Below are 19,703 nucleotides of genomic sequence, written 5' to 3'. Positions count from 1 at the left end.
TGTATTGGTACTTTATGTCAGCAACACTTCCACAACACCTGCTTTTCAAACATAATGTTGTAGTTCAAGGAAGCGCCTTCTCACAACAGTTTATTCACATGCAGACTTCTCCCAACACACACACACTCACACACACACACACACACACACACACACACACACACACACACACACACACACACACACACACACACACACACACACACACAGTGGGCGTTCGCAGGGAGGGGTTTTCAAACGTCATCATGTGGTGTGGCTTTATAAGGTCCCACCCTCACACCGTGCTGCCAGAAGAGAAAGAGAAGCCGGGACAGGGTGTGACTGTCAGACAGAACTGAAACACTGTGACACACTGCTGGACACCCAACACCCGCCTCTGGTAAGAGACTCTCCTCTCATCTTCTTACATTATTCTTAAAGACACCCGTCAAATCAGAAGTGATCTTAGTCTGAATCACTCTGACATTCCCGTTACGTTCCTGTTAAGTTGCTGTAATGTTCCTGTAATGTTCGTGTCTGTGTTCTCCCGCGAGTTGTCAGTAAGAGTAACTGTCAGCGGAGGTGTCGCGGTGTTTTCTGTGCGTGTTGGAAGGATTTTTTAAACGTGGCGCTGTACTGGCGGTCCTGTGTGTCTGAGCCGTGAGCTCAGTGTCACAGTGATGAAAACATTGTGCAACCTGTTGCTCCGGCGGATCTGCTGAGAGATGATCATATGAGAAAACAACAGGAGACATGCAGTAAAGACAGAGCAGACACTTCCTTTAGTGTTGACATTAGTGTAACGGAGGTGCGAGGCATGGTGGAATGTAACTGATTATATTTAAAGTGTACTTCAGTAGCCTACTGCAATTCAGCACCCAAAAGAGATACTTTTACGTTAGTTGAGTACTTTCACTTCATCCTGATCCCTTACAATTCAGAGGGAAATATTGTACTCTTACTCTGACAGCATTCACCTGACAGCTTTAGTTAACGGTTACCCTACAAACTAAAACTTTGGATATAAAACACATGAAGATCTCTGTCATAGAAGACATTACTCGCAGTATGTAATGTAGTTCAGATTTACTTCACCTACACCAACCACAACAATAAAAAAAAAAAGAAGACAAACAACAACAAACAAAGAAACATCAGAATAAAATCTTTAAAGGTGTAATATGTGAGAATTGGCCACCTGATATTCATACTCAAAACAAACAGGGGGCATCATGTATCGCTCAGTATGCTGACATGCACAGTTTGGTCGGATTACAGCCATAGTTCGACTATGCTACTCAGCCGGACAACTGCAACTGAGATCATTTTTGTTGATATTTAGACCTTTTAAACTAAGATTATTGCACATAGACCCTCTAAGAGTTGTACAAGCCATTTGGCAACGTTTCTTTTCATTGGTGCTTTGCTGCTATAAAGGCATCAGAGCCCAAGCAATGTATTTATTGTGCATGTTATCCGAAATGTGCTGATTTAATAATGACATAATGCAGTATCAGTGTTTAGACATCACACTCAAAAATCAGTCAGCTTATAAAAGGCATCCTACAGTATAACACTTGTTAATGTTACACCACACAGTGTTACCATAAGCCAATACTAAGCATTTTCTCTAGACCACATAGTACAAGACCATACTTGACAACACCATGTCTTCGATGATACATTGAACTACAGAACTGTGAGTGTAACTGTGTTATATATAGCCCCGGGTCCTGAGGTGGTGCTGAGAGTTTTAGTCGGTTCAAGTCAACTGTTCCACTGCAGCTTCTGTGAACAGGTTACCATAACATGAAAGGTAAACCCAGTGTCTTTTAGGAGTCGGGAGACAGGGAGAGGGGGTTTTCCAGGCAAACACATGCAGTTACATCATGTGGTGGCAGTGAGGCAGTGCGTGGCAGGCAGGTGGTTACCAAACCCTTTCTAGAAGTAGGTCGAAGTTTCTGGGAGTGGTAATTCAGGCCGGCTCTGCCCTGCCTGTGTGTTTGTGTTCTTATCGCCTCATACAAACTGTCAAAGCTCTCAACTGCTGCCCCTCAGCAGGTCAGGCTGCACTGACAATGGAAGATTAGTGTTGATATTATTGCCGTTATTATTATCAATAGTATACTGCTGTCAGAATGATTGTGCTGTAGAAATAGGTGGGTGGGGGTCAAGTGTAACAAAGAGCGATTTAAAAATAATCTTTTTTGTCATTTTTGTAGTTTTGACTGCCATTCATTATATCTTTGTCTACACTTAAAGGTGCAATATGTCAGAACTTGAGTTTTAAACATTCAAAGATCATATAAAATCATCAACAAAATGTGAAGACATATCAGTTTTGACATCATGTCTAAGACATCCAAGTATTGTCTACTGAATGTATCACGCTAACTAGCTCTCCCCCCAGCCAAGAAGTGACAGCTCAGTAGTAAACCACACTGACACTCCGAGCTCCCAGTCCCACAGACTCCAATAGGAGCACTAGCTGCACAGCTAGCAAGCTAACTAGCCAAAGGCAACTGCAGTTAGCAGCAGTTAGTGCTTACTCAGGTGATTACTTGACATGTTGGAGCATGAATTCAACCTTTAAAGATACTTATTTTTTTATTTACATAGTCATGCATTTATGATTAATTATGTATTTTTTTTAATAAAACTTAAGTAAAACAAACTCAAAGGATATGAAATATTAGAGTAAATTGTCTTAACTATATATAGAATCTTGTGGCTGCAGTGTGGCATTTGTGAGTGCTAAGCTAACCTTACCCACTGCCGGCTCCATATTTACCGTACAGATATGACAATAAGTGTAAGTGGAACAAACAAGACACTTGAATACATCAACTTGTGGGATATTGAAATCTGTTTGTCCACTATTTCTTGATTTTAGTAGAGAAAAATTAATGGATTAATTGAGCAAACACTTGTCAGATTAGAATGAAAATAATATTACTATACTTACATCACAAATTCTATTTTCCAGGAAGGAAATATAATATGTGTCCTGTGTAGTCGTTCTTCTGCTTTGAAGTAATCTGCACTCTCAATTCACAGGAAGAAACGTCTGTGAAGTTTTCACAATCAGCTCAGAGGAAAGAAGACTAACAGAGCAACGGGGCACAGTGCCTTGTCTTGAAGTTCTAGGGACTTTTCACTTTTCCCAAGGACACTTCAACAGACGAGACACTTGTGGTGTTGACTTAGCTGAGCCTGGTCCCTTTGCATGTACCAAAGACCATGCTGTACCTAAAGAAATACTTCACAGAGGGCCTTATCCAGATGGCCATCCTGCTCAGCCTGTGCGGAATGAGGATAGATGTGGGACTGGAGCCCTACCTGCCTCCCTCCTGGCACAACATGATCCTGGGTCCCACCTCAGCATTGACCCAGACGCAGTTCCACAACCTCCGCAACCGCCTGGAGGACGGTCATGGCCTGCATCCCAAGAATGTGGACTTGGATGGGTTCTTCACAGCACGGAGGCTGCTGGGCTGGGTCCACTCTCTGGACAGACTACAGGTAGGAAAACATGTCTATTTCCTTATCAGTCTATGTGGTATGAGGGAATGGAGTTATAATTTAATAATATTAGACACAGCTCATCTTGATGCCTGAACTCTTGAATCTATTACCGGATGTTTTTTTAAGAACTCTTTGCTTAAAGTTGTTATAGGTTCCAAATTTCCAAATGTCTTACATCTCATATTTGACTCCTTCCCCAACCACCCAAACCACGATGTAGAAACTGCTGAAGATCATGAGGAAAAATGTGTTAAATGTTGAAATGTCTCCTTTTTTACAGCACCTAGAATCTCGTACCTCTTTCCATAGGTTCCTCATGCAGAGCTGGAGGCATGGCTGGTCCAGCGTGAGCCAGATCCTCTCCCTGTGGGATTTCCAGACCAGACCTCCCCATTGGTGAGAGCAGTTGATGGGGCAGAGAGAGACCGAATTGCCTCGTCTGAGGAATCCAGAGCTGTATTTAGTACCATGCAGCAAGACGAGGAGGAGGAGGAGGAGGAGGACAAAGAGGTATGGATGTTTAATTTGCACTGCAATTAAAATCATGTAGGATTTCTTGAGATGTGGGGACCTTGATGAAGAACATCCACCTTTTAGCCAAGATTGAAACTATCTGATACTACCTGCCATATCTCCAGAATTGGAACCTTTCGTTTTTAGAATGAAATTTTGGTGACGTAGCATATATTTTTGTGAAACAAAGCTGAAGTGTACCTGCCAAATGTCACAAACACCCGTGTTCGTATTAAAGGGTTGTCACAGATCCAGCAGCCCACTATGGGTTTTATAGTACAATGCCAGTATAGTTTTTGCTTCCATGAGGAAAAAATATATCTGTATGCGGAAATGATTGTGTTATTATATCAGTAGGTCAGATATCTCTGCAAAGTTCCGTTTCAGGTTCAAGGGTTGTGTTTCGTTTAGATCAGCAGTCTCTATTGACCTTTGTCCGTACTATAACCCTGTGAGACCAACAGCAAAACCCCTCATCTGTGTGAGTTGATGACAGTATTTCTAGCCAGTGGGCCTCAAGGCTTGAAACAAACTAGTTTGTACTTAGTGTTGTCTGACCATGTTTGAAGTCAGAAGTGTTTATAGATGTTAAGAATGGTCAGGTTCAAAGGTGGGGCATAAAGCCTGCCATCATAGAGAACGCGTTGATGCTTACTGAAATGTGGGTAATGGTGCACATTTTTGGACAGTCTACCCTCTGAGGCACTTAATGTGCTGCACTCATTTGTAAAACTTTCAGTTTAAATGCTAATCATTTCTCACATGTGGATATCTGGCCAATCACTTTGTAAAGTGGACATACCTGTCAGGTTGTTTATGATCTGACACACACACACACACGCACGCACGCACACACGCACACACGCACACACTGACACACACATTTATATCAACCCTTGAACCTGAACTGAACTCTAAAATCATTCTGGACCAAATAACATAACATTCTGGTTAAACATATATTTATTATAGAATTATTTCTCCCTTAAGTACAGAAGTAACAGTATCAGTAGAACTGATACCAATACTAAAATGTACATTAGTTTCTTCTGGAACAAAATTGTTTGGTTTCCAGGCCTAAACAGCAGTAAAATTAATCCCAAAAACACCTGAGCAGTAGACCTATAAAGATTTATAAAGGAACTGAAGACTCAACTAGGCTGATTATTTATACATAAATGATATATATTATACAGTACTAAAGAGGACAAGAGTGCTGTTTTTGTTTTCGACTGTCACTAAAACTGAGTGCCATGTGAGATGATGAGTCAGAGTCAGATGAGTCATCAGGAAACATCACCTCACCATAGATGACCTCATAAGGAAAATGAAGCAATATGGTTCATACAGTTGAAATACAGTAGAAACCACCAGCTGGAGAGAATACGCCTTTTTAAATCTACACACACACGGAAGCCCTGGAGACATAAGTAACCTGTCATCAGTAACCTGATTAAAGTTTACAGAAAAGAAGAGGACACATGGCATGAAGTATTCCACAGGAGAACAATAGAGTAGCTGTAAAATCTAAGCTCGTTCAAACAGTGATAAGAAAGTTTGTGTACCAGGAGACCCCAGTGAAGGATAATGTCTCTGTGTAATGTCAAAGTGGCCAATCATACTGTTGTGAAGTCGCCGATAATTATCAACCAGCTCATCACTCTGTGCAGCGTTTTAACATCGTTCAGCTCCATGTTATGTTTGAACAGCCTGCAGGTTTAGTGTCTCTTAGTATTGTTTTTTAGTCGCAGCAGGAAGTTGTGTGAGAGCTGGGAATAACCTCATACCCCGGTGTTCCAGTACACCAAGTCGGAAAAACCAGTTCTAGCCAGGTTAGACACTGTTAGCCATTGTTAACATACCAGTTGATAACAATGCATCCAAAACTATTTTGCACCTACAAACACCAAATCAGCATATCCACAGATAAAGTTGGACAGTAATGTGATGAATGATTTAAGGAGAAACAAAGAAGAGAAATGCCAATAATCACAGTAGAGATCTGAAGTCCCCCCCTGGCTTGCCTCACATATGATGTTCGTTGACATGGGTAATTTATAATTTAGATTGATACAAGTCTATCCAGCTTGAAATTCAATTAGGCTGGATTAAAGGGACTGCTTGGCCTTGACGGAGGTATGCACTCTACAGAGTGCAATTCTAGTTTCTTATCTATTTGTCTACAATTTTAAAGAAGAAACATGTTAATCAGTGAGCTTTAGAGGGACTTGGATCTTGTTTCACCCTGATATTTTTAAGCTTGGCTGTCTGTCACAGACATTAGATGGCATATGTCAGCTCATCTCCCTCCTGTAAAATAAAAGCAAATAAGTGTATTTTCTAAAATATTAAACTGTTTTCTTTCAGTCAGATAACATAGGTAAGAGACATCCACTGAACTGCTGATCTGGGTGGCATCACTCGCTTCATATTCTTGCCTGCATGACAGGCAACACCTTAGACACGCCCGGTCAAGCTTTGGCCCATAAAACAAACTTAATCAATGTAAATAATCACTCCGACTGATCTCCGACTCAGCCTCCAGAACACACAATCAGACACAACACAGACTGTACAATATATAAATAGCCTGCACATTGGCCTACATGACCAGTCTGGACATGTGCGCGGACACACACACACACACACACACACACACACACACACACACACACACACACACACACACACACACACACCATAGACCAAAGCTAATGTTAACCTTAATCAAGTCTTCACCTGTAAATGTAACGATTTACACTGTGGTGTAAATACATTTAAGTCCCCACAACGTAAGGAATGCACATCCACACATACACAGGCACAGCAGTGTATTAGGGATTCAGTGTCAGAGTAACAGCGACTCTTCTATGATAGTTACTCTGCGGAACATTGTCATGAATTAAACACCAATTACAACCATGTAATAGTGAGTGAAGATTTGCATTTTGTATTTATTATCATTCTATGTTGTATTATTGACAGGACATTGTGTGTACGATAGTGGCTACCACTCATTGAACCATAGCTGCATTTGTCATAATAAAGGGGTACTATATCTGAGAAGTGATCTTATTAACTTAAGGAACATTTAATAATGTTTGTTGTTTGGTCAATATCACCCAATTACATCTAAGTAAATTAACATATTTTTGTCATGTGTTGCTAATTTTTTACCTTTCTCGTTGCTGCTATGTTTTTATTGACAGTATTTACAGATAAATACCATGATTCATTCTGCCAGGTGTCTAAAGTTCTCTCATTCCCAAATACTTCCAAACAGTGTAGAAAACAACTAGCCACCTCTGATTCTTCACTGTGAATGCAAAGCAGCTATCATTACAAAATATTCTACTTTTTCTTATCAAAAGATAAAATATAGATTCTGGTTTGTGTGTGAATCCCTGCTTTCCCCACCAAAATAATACTGTGAATGCTCCCCACGTGGTCACATCAAAACAAAGGCACAATTGCTTATTTGCATCACAATAATGATTTTGAAAAACCACTCAGACGTAGAAGTAAAATGAGGAGAAAAATGTTTTGAAGGCAGGAAAACTTGATTAATTGATGGAGAGCAGAGAGAGGGCAGGAAATGAGAAACTATACCTTGAGAGTTACAGTTAAAGCTCATAACCATTTTCCACTGGTCAGAAATCCCACTTAAAGTCACTAAGATCAGGCTTCATTCCTGTGAAAGCTGATTAGTGGTGTTCTGAAGCCAAAAAAAGCTTGACTTCCCGGTTATGAAAATACCCTGATTGGTTACAGAACCAGCTGACATGAATGGGTATGAATGGGGATAAGAGAATTTAATTGTGCTTTTCTAGACCTTCCAAATGTCATTTGACCGAATGGCTCAAATTATGGCAGTGAAACTAGTCAAATTTGTGGGATTGCGACACTCAAAATAATATATCCACCGTTTTACAGATGGATTCAATAGGCCATTTTTAGCAAGTTTACCCATGTTTTAAAAAACCTGTATGGACTTGTTAATTTTGGTGGAAAGGCATCATCAGTGTCATTTTACAAGGTGGATGCACACACACACACACACACACACACACACACACACACACACACACAGAGAGGTCATTACAACCTTGATATAGCACATTGAGACCCAGAGAAATACGCGTGGGCTGTTACATTCCCTTCGTCAAACTGCACAGTGTTTTTAAATTCACTTCATGTATCAAATGGCAGACACACGCACACACACACGCGCACACACGCACACGAGCGCGCACACACACAAAACACATTAGTAGCTTTCTCCTGGCCTTGTGACCAACAGGCTTGTTTTGAAACCGGATCACTGGCCTGTTGCATCCTGACACACATTCACGTCCCCCAGTTTTGCAATCCCCCTGTTTACTGCACCGACCCACACTGAATTAGAGGCATGCATGTAAACAGATGTACACAAATACTTGAGGTGCTTCTTATTCAGCAGTGTTGTGGGAAGGAAAGACAAGATCCCACTTGTGACAAATGACACATACCGTGAAAGTGGAAATGTACAGTGGGTAATGAACATGTTGATTTATTATGTAAGTTATGTAGATAGTATTTTGAAAAGATTTTCAATGGCTTAATTCAGTTCATTTCAGAGATTTAAGTAAAAAAAAAGTAGCTGTAGCATCTATTTAGTAGCAGGACTGTAAATACAAGAAACACTAATACCAAACCCTTTTTTTTTGTTATTGTGATCAGACTTCACTTCCATGCTCTATATGCAAATAAACACATTGCCTTAATCACAGGACGAACGTACTGCATTTTTAAAATTAGACATGTTTACTGCCATTTACAAAACAATACAAACAACAGCAATATTATTACTGGCTAGGTGTATAAATCCATAATGTCAGAATCAGAATAAGAATTCCTTTATTTGTCCCGCAAACTGGGAAATGTCTTCATCATCTGTTACCACATCTGCTAGTACATTTTACCTGCTGTCTGCAGAGCCCATCTCACACCCTTTAAATCACGATGTTGCGGGTGTGCAGCTCTGTCTTTAGCTGCGTGCCTGCTGCCGTGTCAGTTGCTGTTGTTTATGTAGCATTGAAAAAGCCCCACATCCAACCCACCATCCACCTGTAGGTCCTGGAACTATTTAGTTAAAAAGGTGTTTTAACATGGCTGCCTATTGTACTATAGTGAGGCCTGTGTGCATAGGCTTGACTCATATATGTTCAAAGCCATATACGTATTCTTGCTGGCCAGCTGTTGAGGGTCTTTGGGTTTGTCTGTAATCCCCTCAGCCAGGTCAGAAGAAGGTTGCAGTTATTCTGAGCCTGACTGTCTGTCTCTGGGTTAAACATGAGCCTTTACATTCTGTACATACAAGGCTGGTAGTATAGAGGACAGCACAACAGCATTTTACAATGCCTTTGGTTAGCATGGGGACATGTTACTGTTATACTATTTGTTGCTTTTAAATCACCCGATGTAGTAAAAGTGTGTGTCTGGGCATTTATTTCTGTTAATGGTATAATGCAAATACATGTCCAGAAAATGAATTTGACATGTCTTTATATGAAAAGCCACATTTTCTCATTACTGTAAAGATCAGGGGGTTTGTGCCAACCACTAAAATGCGATCACAGACGCTAAGTCGACCCAGCCTGACCAGTGCCAATCAATTCCAACACAACACATCACATGAGACCTACCCACTGGCACAGTGTCAAAGCCTCATGGGAGCTGTGGCTGCTTTATACAAACACAATAAGTGTTCTTTATATTATTGTATGTTATGTCTGAGTGATCACTACTTATCATAAACACTATTTTTTATTTTACTTTATTTTAAGCTGCACCATTAATAACAGTGGCAAAGGTTTTCCTGGAGTCTGTTTTCCATGCAACAGGTTCTGGATTTAAAATCCAGTGGGGTCAGTGTTGTATCTGCTGGGTTCAGAAAAATGTACTAGTTCAACAATTTGGAAAATATGCATATCGGCCTCCTTGATGAGACTAGATGAGAAAAGTTATACCACTCTCAAGTCGTGCAAGTTACTGTAAATAAGATGTGAGTTTTGTGTTAATTTTGAATTAATTCCAGTTTAAAGTATCATGAAACTGATCAGAATGAATGTTAAGCTGCTGTAAAGTTACTGCCAAGAGCAGTAACCTGTGGCGTAATGGCTTCACTGACTGACTTCATTTTTGTCTTCGCACCCAGGAAGAAATGTATCATGTGCTTCATCCCAATGGTGCCCTGGATGAGAGAAGGGAGGAGGAGGAGGAGGAGGAGGAGGAGGAAGACTTTGCCCAGATGTACAGACATTACAGCAGGGCAGAAGGAGGAGGGAGACCAGGAGATTCCTATGGTTGTGCTAACAACAGAGAGCTAACTCATAATGATGAAAACCAGGTAAGACATAGTAAGAATGATATATCAGCATAAAGGGACTACAACTTGCATTTTGTTGTGAAACCCTGTGTTGTAGAAAAATAAATTAACCTCCCACCTAGACTTATCATCATCTCAATGTGATAACTATAAGTGTTTCCTCCTCTGAGGAAAACAAAACTCTGGGAGGATTTGAGTCACTCTAACAACATCAGTGATGTTGGTTTGTTGAGCGAATGCTGTCTGATTCAGCATTATGAATAAATGAATGTTAAAAAAAAACATTTCAATATCTAACTGAACTCAGTAGGGTGCATACCTCCGCCGTGGCTCACCAGTGCCCATTGGTACTCATTCACCAGCCACCCAAATACGATTGATTTTTTTTCATTATAAATTATTTTTGCATTATTTGCTTACTTGCAGTTGGTTGGTGAACTTCAAATTCCACATCACTAAAGGAATACTTTGCTATTTCTGAAAATATAGATGAAGATGGAACTAATATAATATAATATAATATAATATAATATAATATAACAGCAATTTGCCATTATATTGGGGATAATGCACGCAGTTTCATGGCAGGGGCCAGTTGCGCCAGCTGATAGTCCAGGAAGTGACTGGAATAGTTCAACAATCCCCAAAATGCTGAACTGTTGGAAGGATGACACATTTTGATGATTACAAGTTTCACAGTAGGCCTCTGCTTGAATGGACCAGGTTGACAGAAGTCTCATCTGGCCTCATCACACTTATCCCTCAATCTCTCACCAAGAACTCTCTTTTGGAACGTCACCACGATAGAGTGTATAAAAGCAGATACGGCCATGTGCTATTGAGGCATTGATGAGAGAGAGATTGACAGAGCTGTGCAAACTTTACCTGCTGTCACATCTCCTGATCAATAACGACATTGGAGGGGGTTTCATACGCTTTCTGATTTGACAAGAACTTTGCTTTAGGCATACAGAAGTCTCTGAGACAGAAATGTGGCACTTGCTTTTGTAAATGTGGCCACTATGAGTAATGTACAGAATTTTCATCAGTTTTTTGCGTGAAAATGTTTGCTCATGGTTCAGTTCAGACATATTTACATTGTGGAATTGATGACAGTGGGACTCCCGATGAAAACAGCAACAGGAAGATGTGAGTGAACATAGTCTGTATATCTGGATTCATCTGAGCAGTAAATACTGACTGAAGCTTTAGCTCAAATTTCTCAGCCCCCTTATCAGCCTAATAAATCCTGCGTCAGCAGAACTTGCCTGACATATATACTGAGTGCTAGCTGAGGTGATCAGAGCGTCTGACATGCTTGCAATCAGATCTCCACGCTTCATCTTCAAATGCTGGACAGCTGTCCGCTCAGCAGAATAGAAAAGCATGAGTGACCCACATTAACAGCTGCATCTCAGGTGCCTGTTACACCCAGGGTACATGTACAGTAACACGCACGGATATGTTGACGATGAAGAATATGTGTGTATTTGGGAAGCGTCACACTCATCGTGCTACTTGTGAGTCAGACAGAAACTGTCTTGTGAAAATAAGGGACCGGACCGTCCATGAAGTTGTGATTCTCAACAACCAGACTGTGGTATCTGACTAGAACCTCTGATCCAACCACCTGCTTCTTGCTGATATTAATCATTCCTGCTCTGGCTGACATGTGAATGTGTCCAAATTTCCCATAAAGTGCAGGAAATTAATTTGGCATGATATTTGACACTTCTCTCCTTCTGTCTTAACTTAGTTTTAACCCACTTAAGCAATTAATTTTTAAGTTTGAGAATTTATCTGGACTGAATGCAAGTAGATGCAGTCTGGTTACAGCCATGCATTGCATGTGGCAAAAACCAAAATGTTAGACAAACACATTTTGACCTTATTATGCTTAACTAAAAGAGACCACCCGAGTTATTACACCACTACTGAGAGAGCTATTCATTTATGCACCAAATTAAATTGCAATCTGTGTATTAGCCGTTGAGATGTTTCACTTAATGTATAAAATGTCACAACCTTTTTGTTGTGCCAAAGGAAAGGCCAGGGGATTACCAAGATCAGTAGGATTCATCATCTGTTAACTGTAAATGTCTGCCCAAAATGTCATGGCAATCCATAAGACTGTAGTTAAGATATTTGACTCTGGACCAAAGTGATGGATCCACCAACATGGCCATCCCCAGAGCCGTACTACCAGCATGGCTAAGGATCCACTCAGCCAAACCGACATCATAGAACCAGTGGCAACAGAGCTTGACTGTTGTGTTGCATCATGTCTTCTGTGTCTTGACCATTACGCTGCACCTGGCTACAGCTGACAAACAGCTAGCTCGTACGTTCTGCACCTGCATGAAAGGAAACAACTCTCCACACCACCGGGTGGTGGTCATCTGAATTCATCATTCAAAAAAGAGAAACTGGAAGACTCATGACTTTCAATACTCAAACTGGTGTTATCATGACGCAGCATTTTTTGGAAACCGCTCTCGCTAATATTGTCACCTCTAAAAAGAAAAGTGTTGACAGTGTGGAACACAGCACAACAGCTAGAGCCACAGACACTCACTGATGGCCCTGAGTTTGGCCTATGGCCTGGTGTGACAGGGCCCTCACAAAAACAAACACGCGTTGCTGGGTAGCTCAACAAGATGGTGTAAAGGCTGACTTTCACTTGTCTTGTTCTCTCTCTAAACCTCTTTATCTCTCACTCTGTTTGCAGACTTCTCTCTCTTTCCAGGAGTGTCTGAGGCTGTTTGAGGAAAACTTTCCCTTCACAGAAGGAGAACAGGTACAGCCTGTTCCTCCCCCTGCTTTTTTGTTCGTTGTATTTTCGTTTTGGTGTCTTCCTCTGTATTTGTTTTGTCTTGTCATCCCTTAATCTTCCCTGCATTCGTTCATTTCTTTTACTGTAGATGCACGCACATGTTAATGTACTCACATAAATGTATACACACACACACACTTGCACCACTGAGACTGATGTTTTTAGTTTGTGCTACTATCAGTCCCTATTTTGTTGTAGTTTTGTCTGTTCGTCTTTAGTTTCGGTGATGTCTGGTTTCATGTCATACGTTCACACTTGGATGTCCCTGTGCTGCGTTTATGCACAAAATAAATATGTCCGGCCTCTTCCTTTTCTCTTCTGTTGTTGAGGAGAACTCAGCATTTTTCCCGCTTTCTTGTCCCTCAGTTGCATGATGTTGGCGGTAGAGATGGAGGCCTGGAGCGTCCCTCCCCAGACAGAGAGACCATGCTGCCCCCCTTCACCCCCCCCACTGGAAACCCCTCCTTGGACATGGAGCTCCACTGGCAGGACCTGTTGGCTATCATGGAGCCTGAGGTGACTTGGAGAATAGAATAAAAAGAAATCACGAGATGTGTGACCCAAGACGCAATAAATTGAGATACGTTGTCATCCTTCCTCCCCAGAGCACAGATGTCGACATGATGACTTCATTTGACCACACAGGGAATTCAGGAGCAACTGGGACCCTTCCACAGCAAAACTGTGACAACCATGACAAAGACGCAACAGATGCTCATCCGGAGGTCCTTCTGATGGAGGCTCCCCTGCATCACGGTAAATAAATTCTGACGGTGACATTTATAGGAGTAGAAGAACAGTATCTACCCCTGCCTCCCCCTTACTGTACTGTACTTAACATGCTGACTTGTTTGTATCTGTGTACAACTGTTCCATGTGCCTTAAATTGCCCTCCAGGGACAAATTAAGTATTTTGATTTGAAGTGAATTAAAGATAAGAATAAGGTCCTGTTGCATGTCACACAATTATTAACATATTGCAAAATTTCCCATCCTTTGTCTGTAGGTTTGTTGGGGGCTCCAAGTCAGTCAGAGCTAGAACCAAACCAGTTAACACTCACTCCCAGCGCAGAGTTGGATGACCAGCGTTCAGCCTTTGACACACGGGACACTTTGAAAAACTGTAATATGAACCACTTGCACAGTCCTCCAGATCTGCTTGCAGAAGATCCTTCAGAAGACTTCTGCCTGAGTCTTAATGCAGAAGATAACATGAGTACCTTCAACCTAAATCTGCTAACACAAGATCATGTGGAAACCATGGAAAGCAGTCCGAGTACTCAGTACAATCCCTGTCCTGAAAACCTTCCTAGTTTCGATGTCAACTTTCATTCACGTGACTTGACACCTTCCAGTGTCACCCCACCTCTGGAGGGGAATGGTGTGACCCAAGACTTTCTGACATCTCCGTCTAGTGTCTTTCTGGTTGACGAGGAGGATGATGAGGATGGTCTCCCAAGCCCACTCATTGACCTCTTAGAGGATGCTGCCATCTTGAATGAGATCAGATTGTTGGACCTGGCTCTAGAGGAAGGATTCAGTCCTGAGATGGCAGCCAGGCTGGAGGAGGAGGGCTACCTTGACCGTGATGTAGCCCAACCGGAAACTGGCAGAGATGATCACCACTCAGGCTCTAGTAGAATCACAGAAAATTGGGGTCAAGGTAATTTTGACAAAATTTTAAACTATGTACCTTTCGATAAAGAGTGTACTAAAGCAAAATCAAAATGTTTACTATAAAACTGTCTTACATTGACCTGTCCTCGTTCTTTCCTCCTAGATGGTGGGAATGAGGCAGACTCAGACTCCGGTCTCTCTGTGGACTTCAGCTATAGCCCTGCTTCTCCAAGCGCTTCTGAGGCCTCCTCCTATTCCTCTTCCTCCTCTTCCTCATCCTGTGTGTCAGCTGAGGGAAGTCCCTTCTCTGAAGATGAGGGTGAGGATGCAGAGTACGGGTTAGTTGGTTCAGATATGGAGGTGGAGATGACCATAAAGCAGGAGCGGCTAGAAGAGGAGGAGATGGGTGCAGCAGGAGGCAGGCACCCTGAAGATGTTATGAAACCCTTCTTTCCTGACTATGGGGATGACAAGCTGTTTAATGGTTTTCCTTGGCTGGAGCATATTGGCCATGATCACACATACAACCAGCCCTGGTCACCCCCCTCCTCTCCACTCCTGGGCAAGATGCCCACGAAACAAACCAAATCCTCCCCACAACATGACAATGTAAAGCCTTACCGCCGCTCCTCCTCCAGACACTCCCTATCTGAGACCAAAATGCAGAGTCGGGATGAGCGCCGTGCGCGAGCCTTGAAAGTTCCGTTCTCCAATGAGCTGATTGTTAATCTGCCAGTGGAAGAGTTTAATGACCTGCTGGCCAGCTGCCACCTCAGTGAGGATCAGCTTTCCCTTGTTAGGGACATACGGCGCCGTGGTAAAAACAAGATAGCTGCCCAGAACTGCAGGAAGAGGAAAATGAATGTGCTGGTGAGTCTGAGTGACGATGTGTCAGGTTTAAGGCGCTACCGCTCACGGTTGCTACGAGAGAAACAGGAAGCTCTAAGGAAGCTGCAGGAAATGAAGCGCCAAGTGGGCATGTTGTACCAAGAAGTCTTTTCCAGGCTGAGGGACGAGGAGGGAAGGCCACTCGATGCGATGGAATACCTTCTTGATTTTGAGCCCAATGGCAGTGTCACGGTGGCCTCACGCCAACAAGGTCCACTGACAAAAAACAACAAGAAACAGAGGGACAAGAAGAAGTGAGGAGGTGAATTTACCATTAAAAAAGAGAAGAGAGATCCTTAACAGGCCTGTGATCAAAACCACCAAAAACAAAAAAAAAAAGAAATGGAAAACACTGATGCGCTGGTGGATGAAGGAGCCCAGGAATTCTTTATCTTGTGTAATGGAACCATGAATTCCTCACCCATACCCTGAGAAGAGTGGAGTACCAAGATGATGTCAAACATTTTCTACACTGGAAAAGGATTTGAGTCGTACTTGAACAACCCAGAGGTAAACTGAGGCTAATATAGTGGAATCAACGACAGACCTTGGAAATGCTGGTTCGATGACTATGGAAAGTCCTATTTTCTCTCTTGTCAGCTCCATCAGAGACTCAAACATATTGAGATAAATGAGCAAACAGACTGTTAGTTAGGCTGGATGCTGGCAATCAGCTAAACAGTCAAAGACATTACAGTGACTCTGAGCGACCAACTGGTGGAAGTTGTGGTTTTCCCTCTTGACCTGACAGAGGTGCAGCACCTCAAATACACGTCAGCAGGCTAAAGACTTGGAGTCATGGACATCAAACCAGGATATGTTCAGCTCCCAGATGATACAGCAACCAGAGAGCACCCCGCTGCCAAACTGAATCATGTTATGTACTATCTTCTTTGAAATTCTAGCTTGAGATGGAATTGCAATCTTGGTGTCTTTGCTGAACTGAACTGAAACAGACTTGGAGTCTGGTAGGTTTTCCTGGAAATGTAACTTTATGGGTGCTACTACTACCACTTCACTGACATAGAAGGTATGAAAGGCAGTTTACAAAAAGCTAAAATTTTCTTTGTCTATATAAGATATTAAAGAATGTGGCAACTGAGAGATAGATTAACACCAACTGTACACCTGAAGATGGATATGCAGTGTTTGAGTACATGGTGGTATAATGTGTCATCATGCATTGGGGCCATCCATGTGATTCTGAGAAACAGAAAGAGATGGAAATAGGAGCACGGAGAATGTGGTCGAGTGCTCGGAGCTGCAAACATTTTGACACCTGTGCACAACTGGTCACTCATTGCAGAAAAGTGATATGGCTGCCATATTGTAGCCTTCAGAATATCCTCCTCTACACACATACTGGCCTTCAGTATGGGAGGAGTAGAGAGCAGAATGCACCAAGGTTTAGCTTCACTGTCTGTGACACAGTCTGTGACTGTGAAATGACTCATTTTAAATTAAGTGGTGCCTGTATTATTATTTTTTCTTGTAACTAAAAGCATGATTGCTATGCGCCTTTAACAGATAGGTGTTTGATTTTTATTTATTTTCAACAGACCTATTAGTCCAACTAGGAATCTTGTTGTCTCTTTCAAACAAGAAGCCCCACACATGGCCTACCTTCAAAACAGGATTGCAACCTGTTATCAGTCTTGGCAGATCTTGATTACAACTGCGCTAAGTTGTTAAACTAAACGGTTAAAATGTTGGTCAAATGCACAAAATACAGTATGTGAATGTATTTTTAATTGATAGCAATTAAAGTTTGAATTGTTCAAAACAGGTAATACTGATGCCTTCACCTCTCCAAACTCAAGGCTGATTAGTGAAGTTTAAGTTAGCATGTCACCCTCTGGTGGTTGTGGACAAAGTCGCCAGAATTACAGTGGAGTTTTTTCCTCACTCTGCTTCACTTAAAGAATTAAACATGGCAGCTTTACAAATTAAATCGATAACATTATAGATTGTATTTGAGGAAGTCTTCTTTTCAAAAGTGATTCATTTTTTTTTTAAAATCTTATGGCTTATAATAAACAATATGTGTGTTATTGGTAAAATGTAGAATTTCTCAGGAAGGAGCACAGCCAGAAGAAAATGCTTGCAGGTACTTTTCTCTATTTGTGAAGTCTAGTCCCAATTTTTTTCTTTTTGTCAACTCTAGTTGTTCTTGTTGTCGTTGATGAGAAACTCAGCGTTACACAGCTCAATTAAGAATCAAACAACTATATACAGATGTGTTTCTTTCATATTCCTGTACAGCAAAGCAATGCAGTGGAATGAAGTGAATCACCAAAATCCTGTCTGTCTTTCAAATGTCAAAAGACCAAACTGAAGTTTTCACCAAGTTATAACCTGCATGTCATTCACTACCACTGATGGAACAAGCTCTTGTTTGTGTTGTACATTTTGTGAATTCCCAGTGTGATTGCTGGTAACTTTGACTTTGTCTTCTGTAATAAAACAATCAGAAAATAAGCGGGTAATAATTCGGCTCCCTCTTTGGTGTCATTAATATCAGACATAGTCGTTTGCTCTTGTTCAGTTGTATTCAGTGTCATACAATGTACTTGAAAGTCTGACTTGAGTCTGGTGTAAACATGTTACTTTAATAAAGTCGCCCAACCCAATAGTACTTGAGTTCCAGTCTTAAGGTACCTGAAATCAAATGTGATTAAGTACAAAAAGTAATTTTCCGGTGTTAAATAAAGCACAAGTCTAAGGAAATTATACATACATTAAATTCATGTGTATATGTTACACTCTGGGTTGAGTTATTGTCTGACCAGATATTAAGCATTTTTTCTGATTATTTGAATATTTTTTTTTTCATCCAAATGCTGCTAGAATGATACAGCTTGTAATCTGCAAAGTTACAAGTAACTAAAGTTATCAAATTTTAAAAAATGGAGTAAAAAGTTCTTTATTCTACTCCAAACTGTAGCAGAGTGGAAGTATAAAGTGGCAGAAATGGAAATACTCAAGAACCTAGTACCTCATAATTGCACAGTTATTGCATAACTGCAATACCTGAGTAAATATAGTTAAATTCAATCACTGTTTGAGGTCAGTACTAACAGTCCTTTACAGTCAAAATGAAGACATAAACTGAATCCCACTTGCTGTGGCCATTTTTTAATGATCAGCTGCAGGAATGACATATGATGTAAAATAAATGAAAAAATAAATGGGAAGAGACAGAAAATCAGAAAGTCCTAAATTGTAAGGACCAGTTGACATGAGGGCAATTTCAGGCAAAATAAAAACAAAGTCAATGTATTTTTGCTGGGAGTATATGGCTCTCCAATAGGCAGTTCAGCATTAAAGCTAGATCGAGTACAAAGTAAAATAAAGAAATGTCCAATGGAAATTACACTGGCTAGTACACTGAAAACTAAAACGTAGTGGAGAGAAAGACAGGAAACTGTGGCCAATGTGATTTTGATGCTTATTTAAGTAACATTGTGCTTACAAAGTTTGATCAGACATGGCTATGAATACACGGTGATACTACGAGCAAAGTCTCATGTTGTGTCGAGCCTTCTTAGTGTTTTCAAAATAGCGATTTTGATGCTAGTGTAAAAGTGCCCCTAGCACTCCCATTGAAAACGAGTTTGAGCCGAGAACAAAAATACAAAAATACAAACAAACAAAAAAAAAGCCTATGTTGATTTTTTTGCCGAGAGTTTCGCTTTAAATAATAGTTAAACAATTACAGGAGGTCATATAATGCTTTTTGTGTTTTGACTTTCCTTTATCATGTGGCATTTCTGTGCATGTCAAAAGGTCTGCAAAGTGAAAAAGTCCAAAGTCCACAGCAAGTGAGTTAGTCTCTCCTGTAGAAGGCACTGCTCCTGCACCGCCTGAAACAACTGGTTTAGAGTCGAGCCTTTACCTCTGTAACTTATGCCAGTCACTATGTAACATTTTATATACTTATATATTTATCATAAATATACACTTCAGTCAGTCAGCAGACAC

The 19,703-nt window shown here is 41.1% G+C and overlaps 1 protein-coding gene across 1 annotated transcript; it reads left to right on the top strand.

Annotated features, from left to right (window-relative positions):
* The first annotated feature begins 295 nt into the window (after positions 1-295).
* nfe2l1a (nuclear factor, erythroid 2-like 1a) lies at positions 296-17,732 on the top strand. The gene is made up of 9 exons (XM_037089425.1): positions 296-379; positions 3,037-3,501; positions 3,814-4,014; positions 10,214-10,405; positions 13,113-13,181; positions 13,584-13,733; positions 13,823-13,973; positions 14,224-14,880; positions 14,998-17,732. Exons 2-9 carry the CDS (start codon positions 3,220-3,222, stop codon positions 15,978-15,980), a joined length of 2,685 nt encoding a protein of 894 aa, XP_036945320.1. The 5' UTR covers positions 296-379; positions 3,037-3,219; the 3' UTR covers positions 15,981-17,732.
* The last annotated feature ends 1,971 nt before the right edge of the window (positions 17,733-19,703 follow it).

This window comes from Acanthopagrus latus, chromosome 23 (genome assembly GCF_904848185.1).
Source record: "Acanthopagrus latus isolate v.2019 chromosome 23, fAcaLat1.1, whole genome shotgun sequence".
NCBI classification, from domain to species: domain Eukaryota; kingdom Metazoa; phylum Chordata; class Actinopteri; order Spariformes; family Sparidae; genus Acanthopagrus; species Acanthopagrus latus.
The sequence above is the reverse complement of the archived record's forward strand: the minus strand, read 5'-3'. Positions and strand labels throughout refer to the sequence as shown.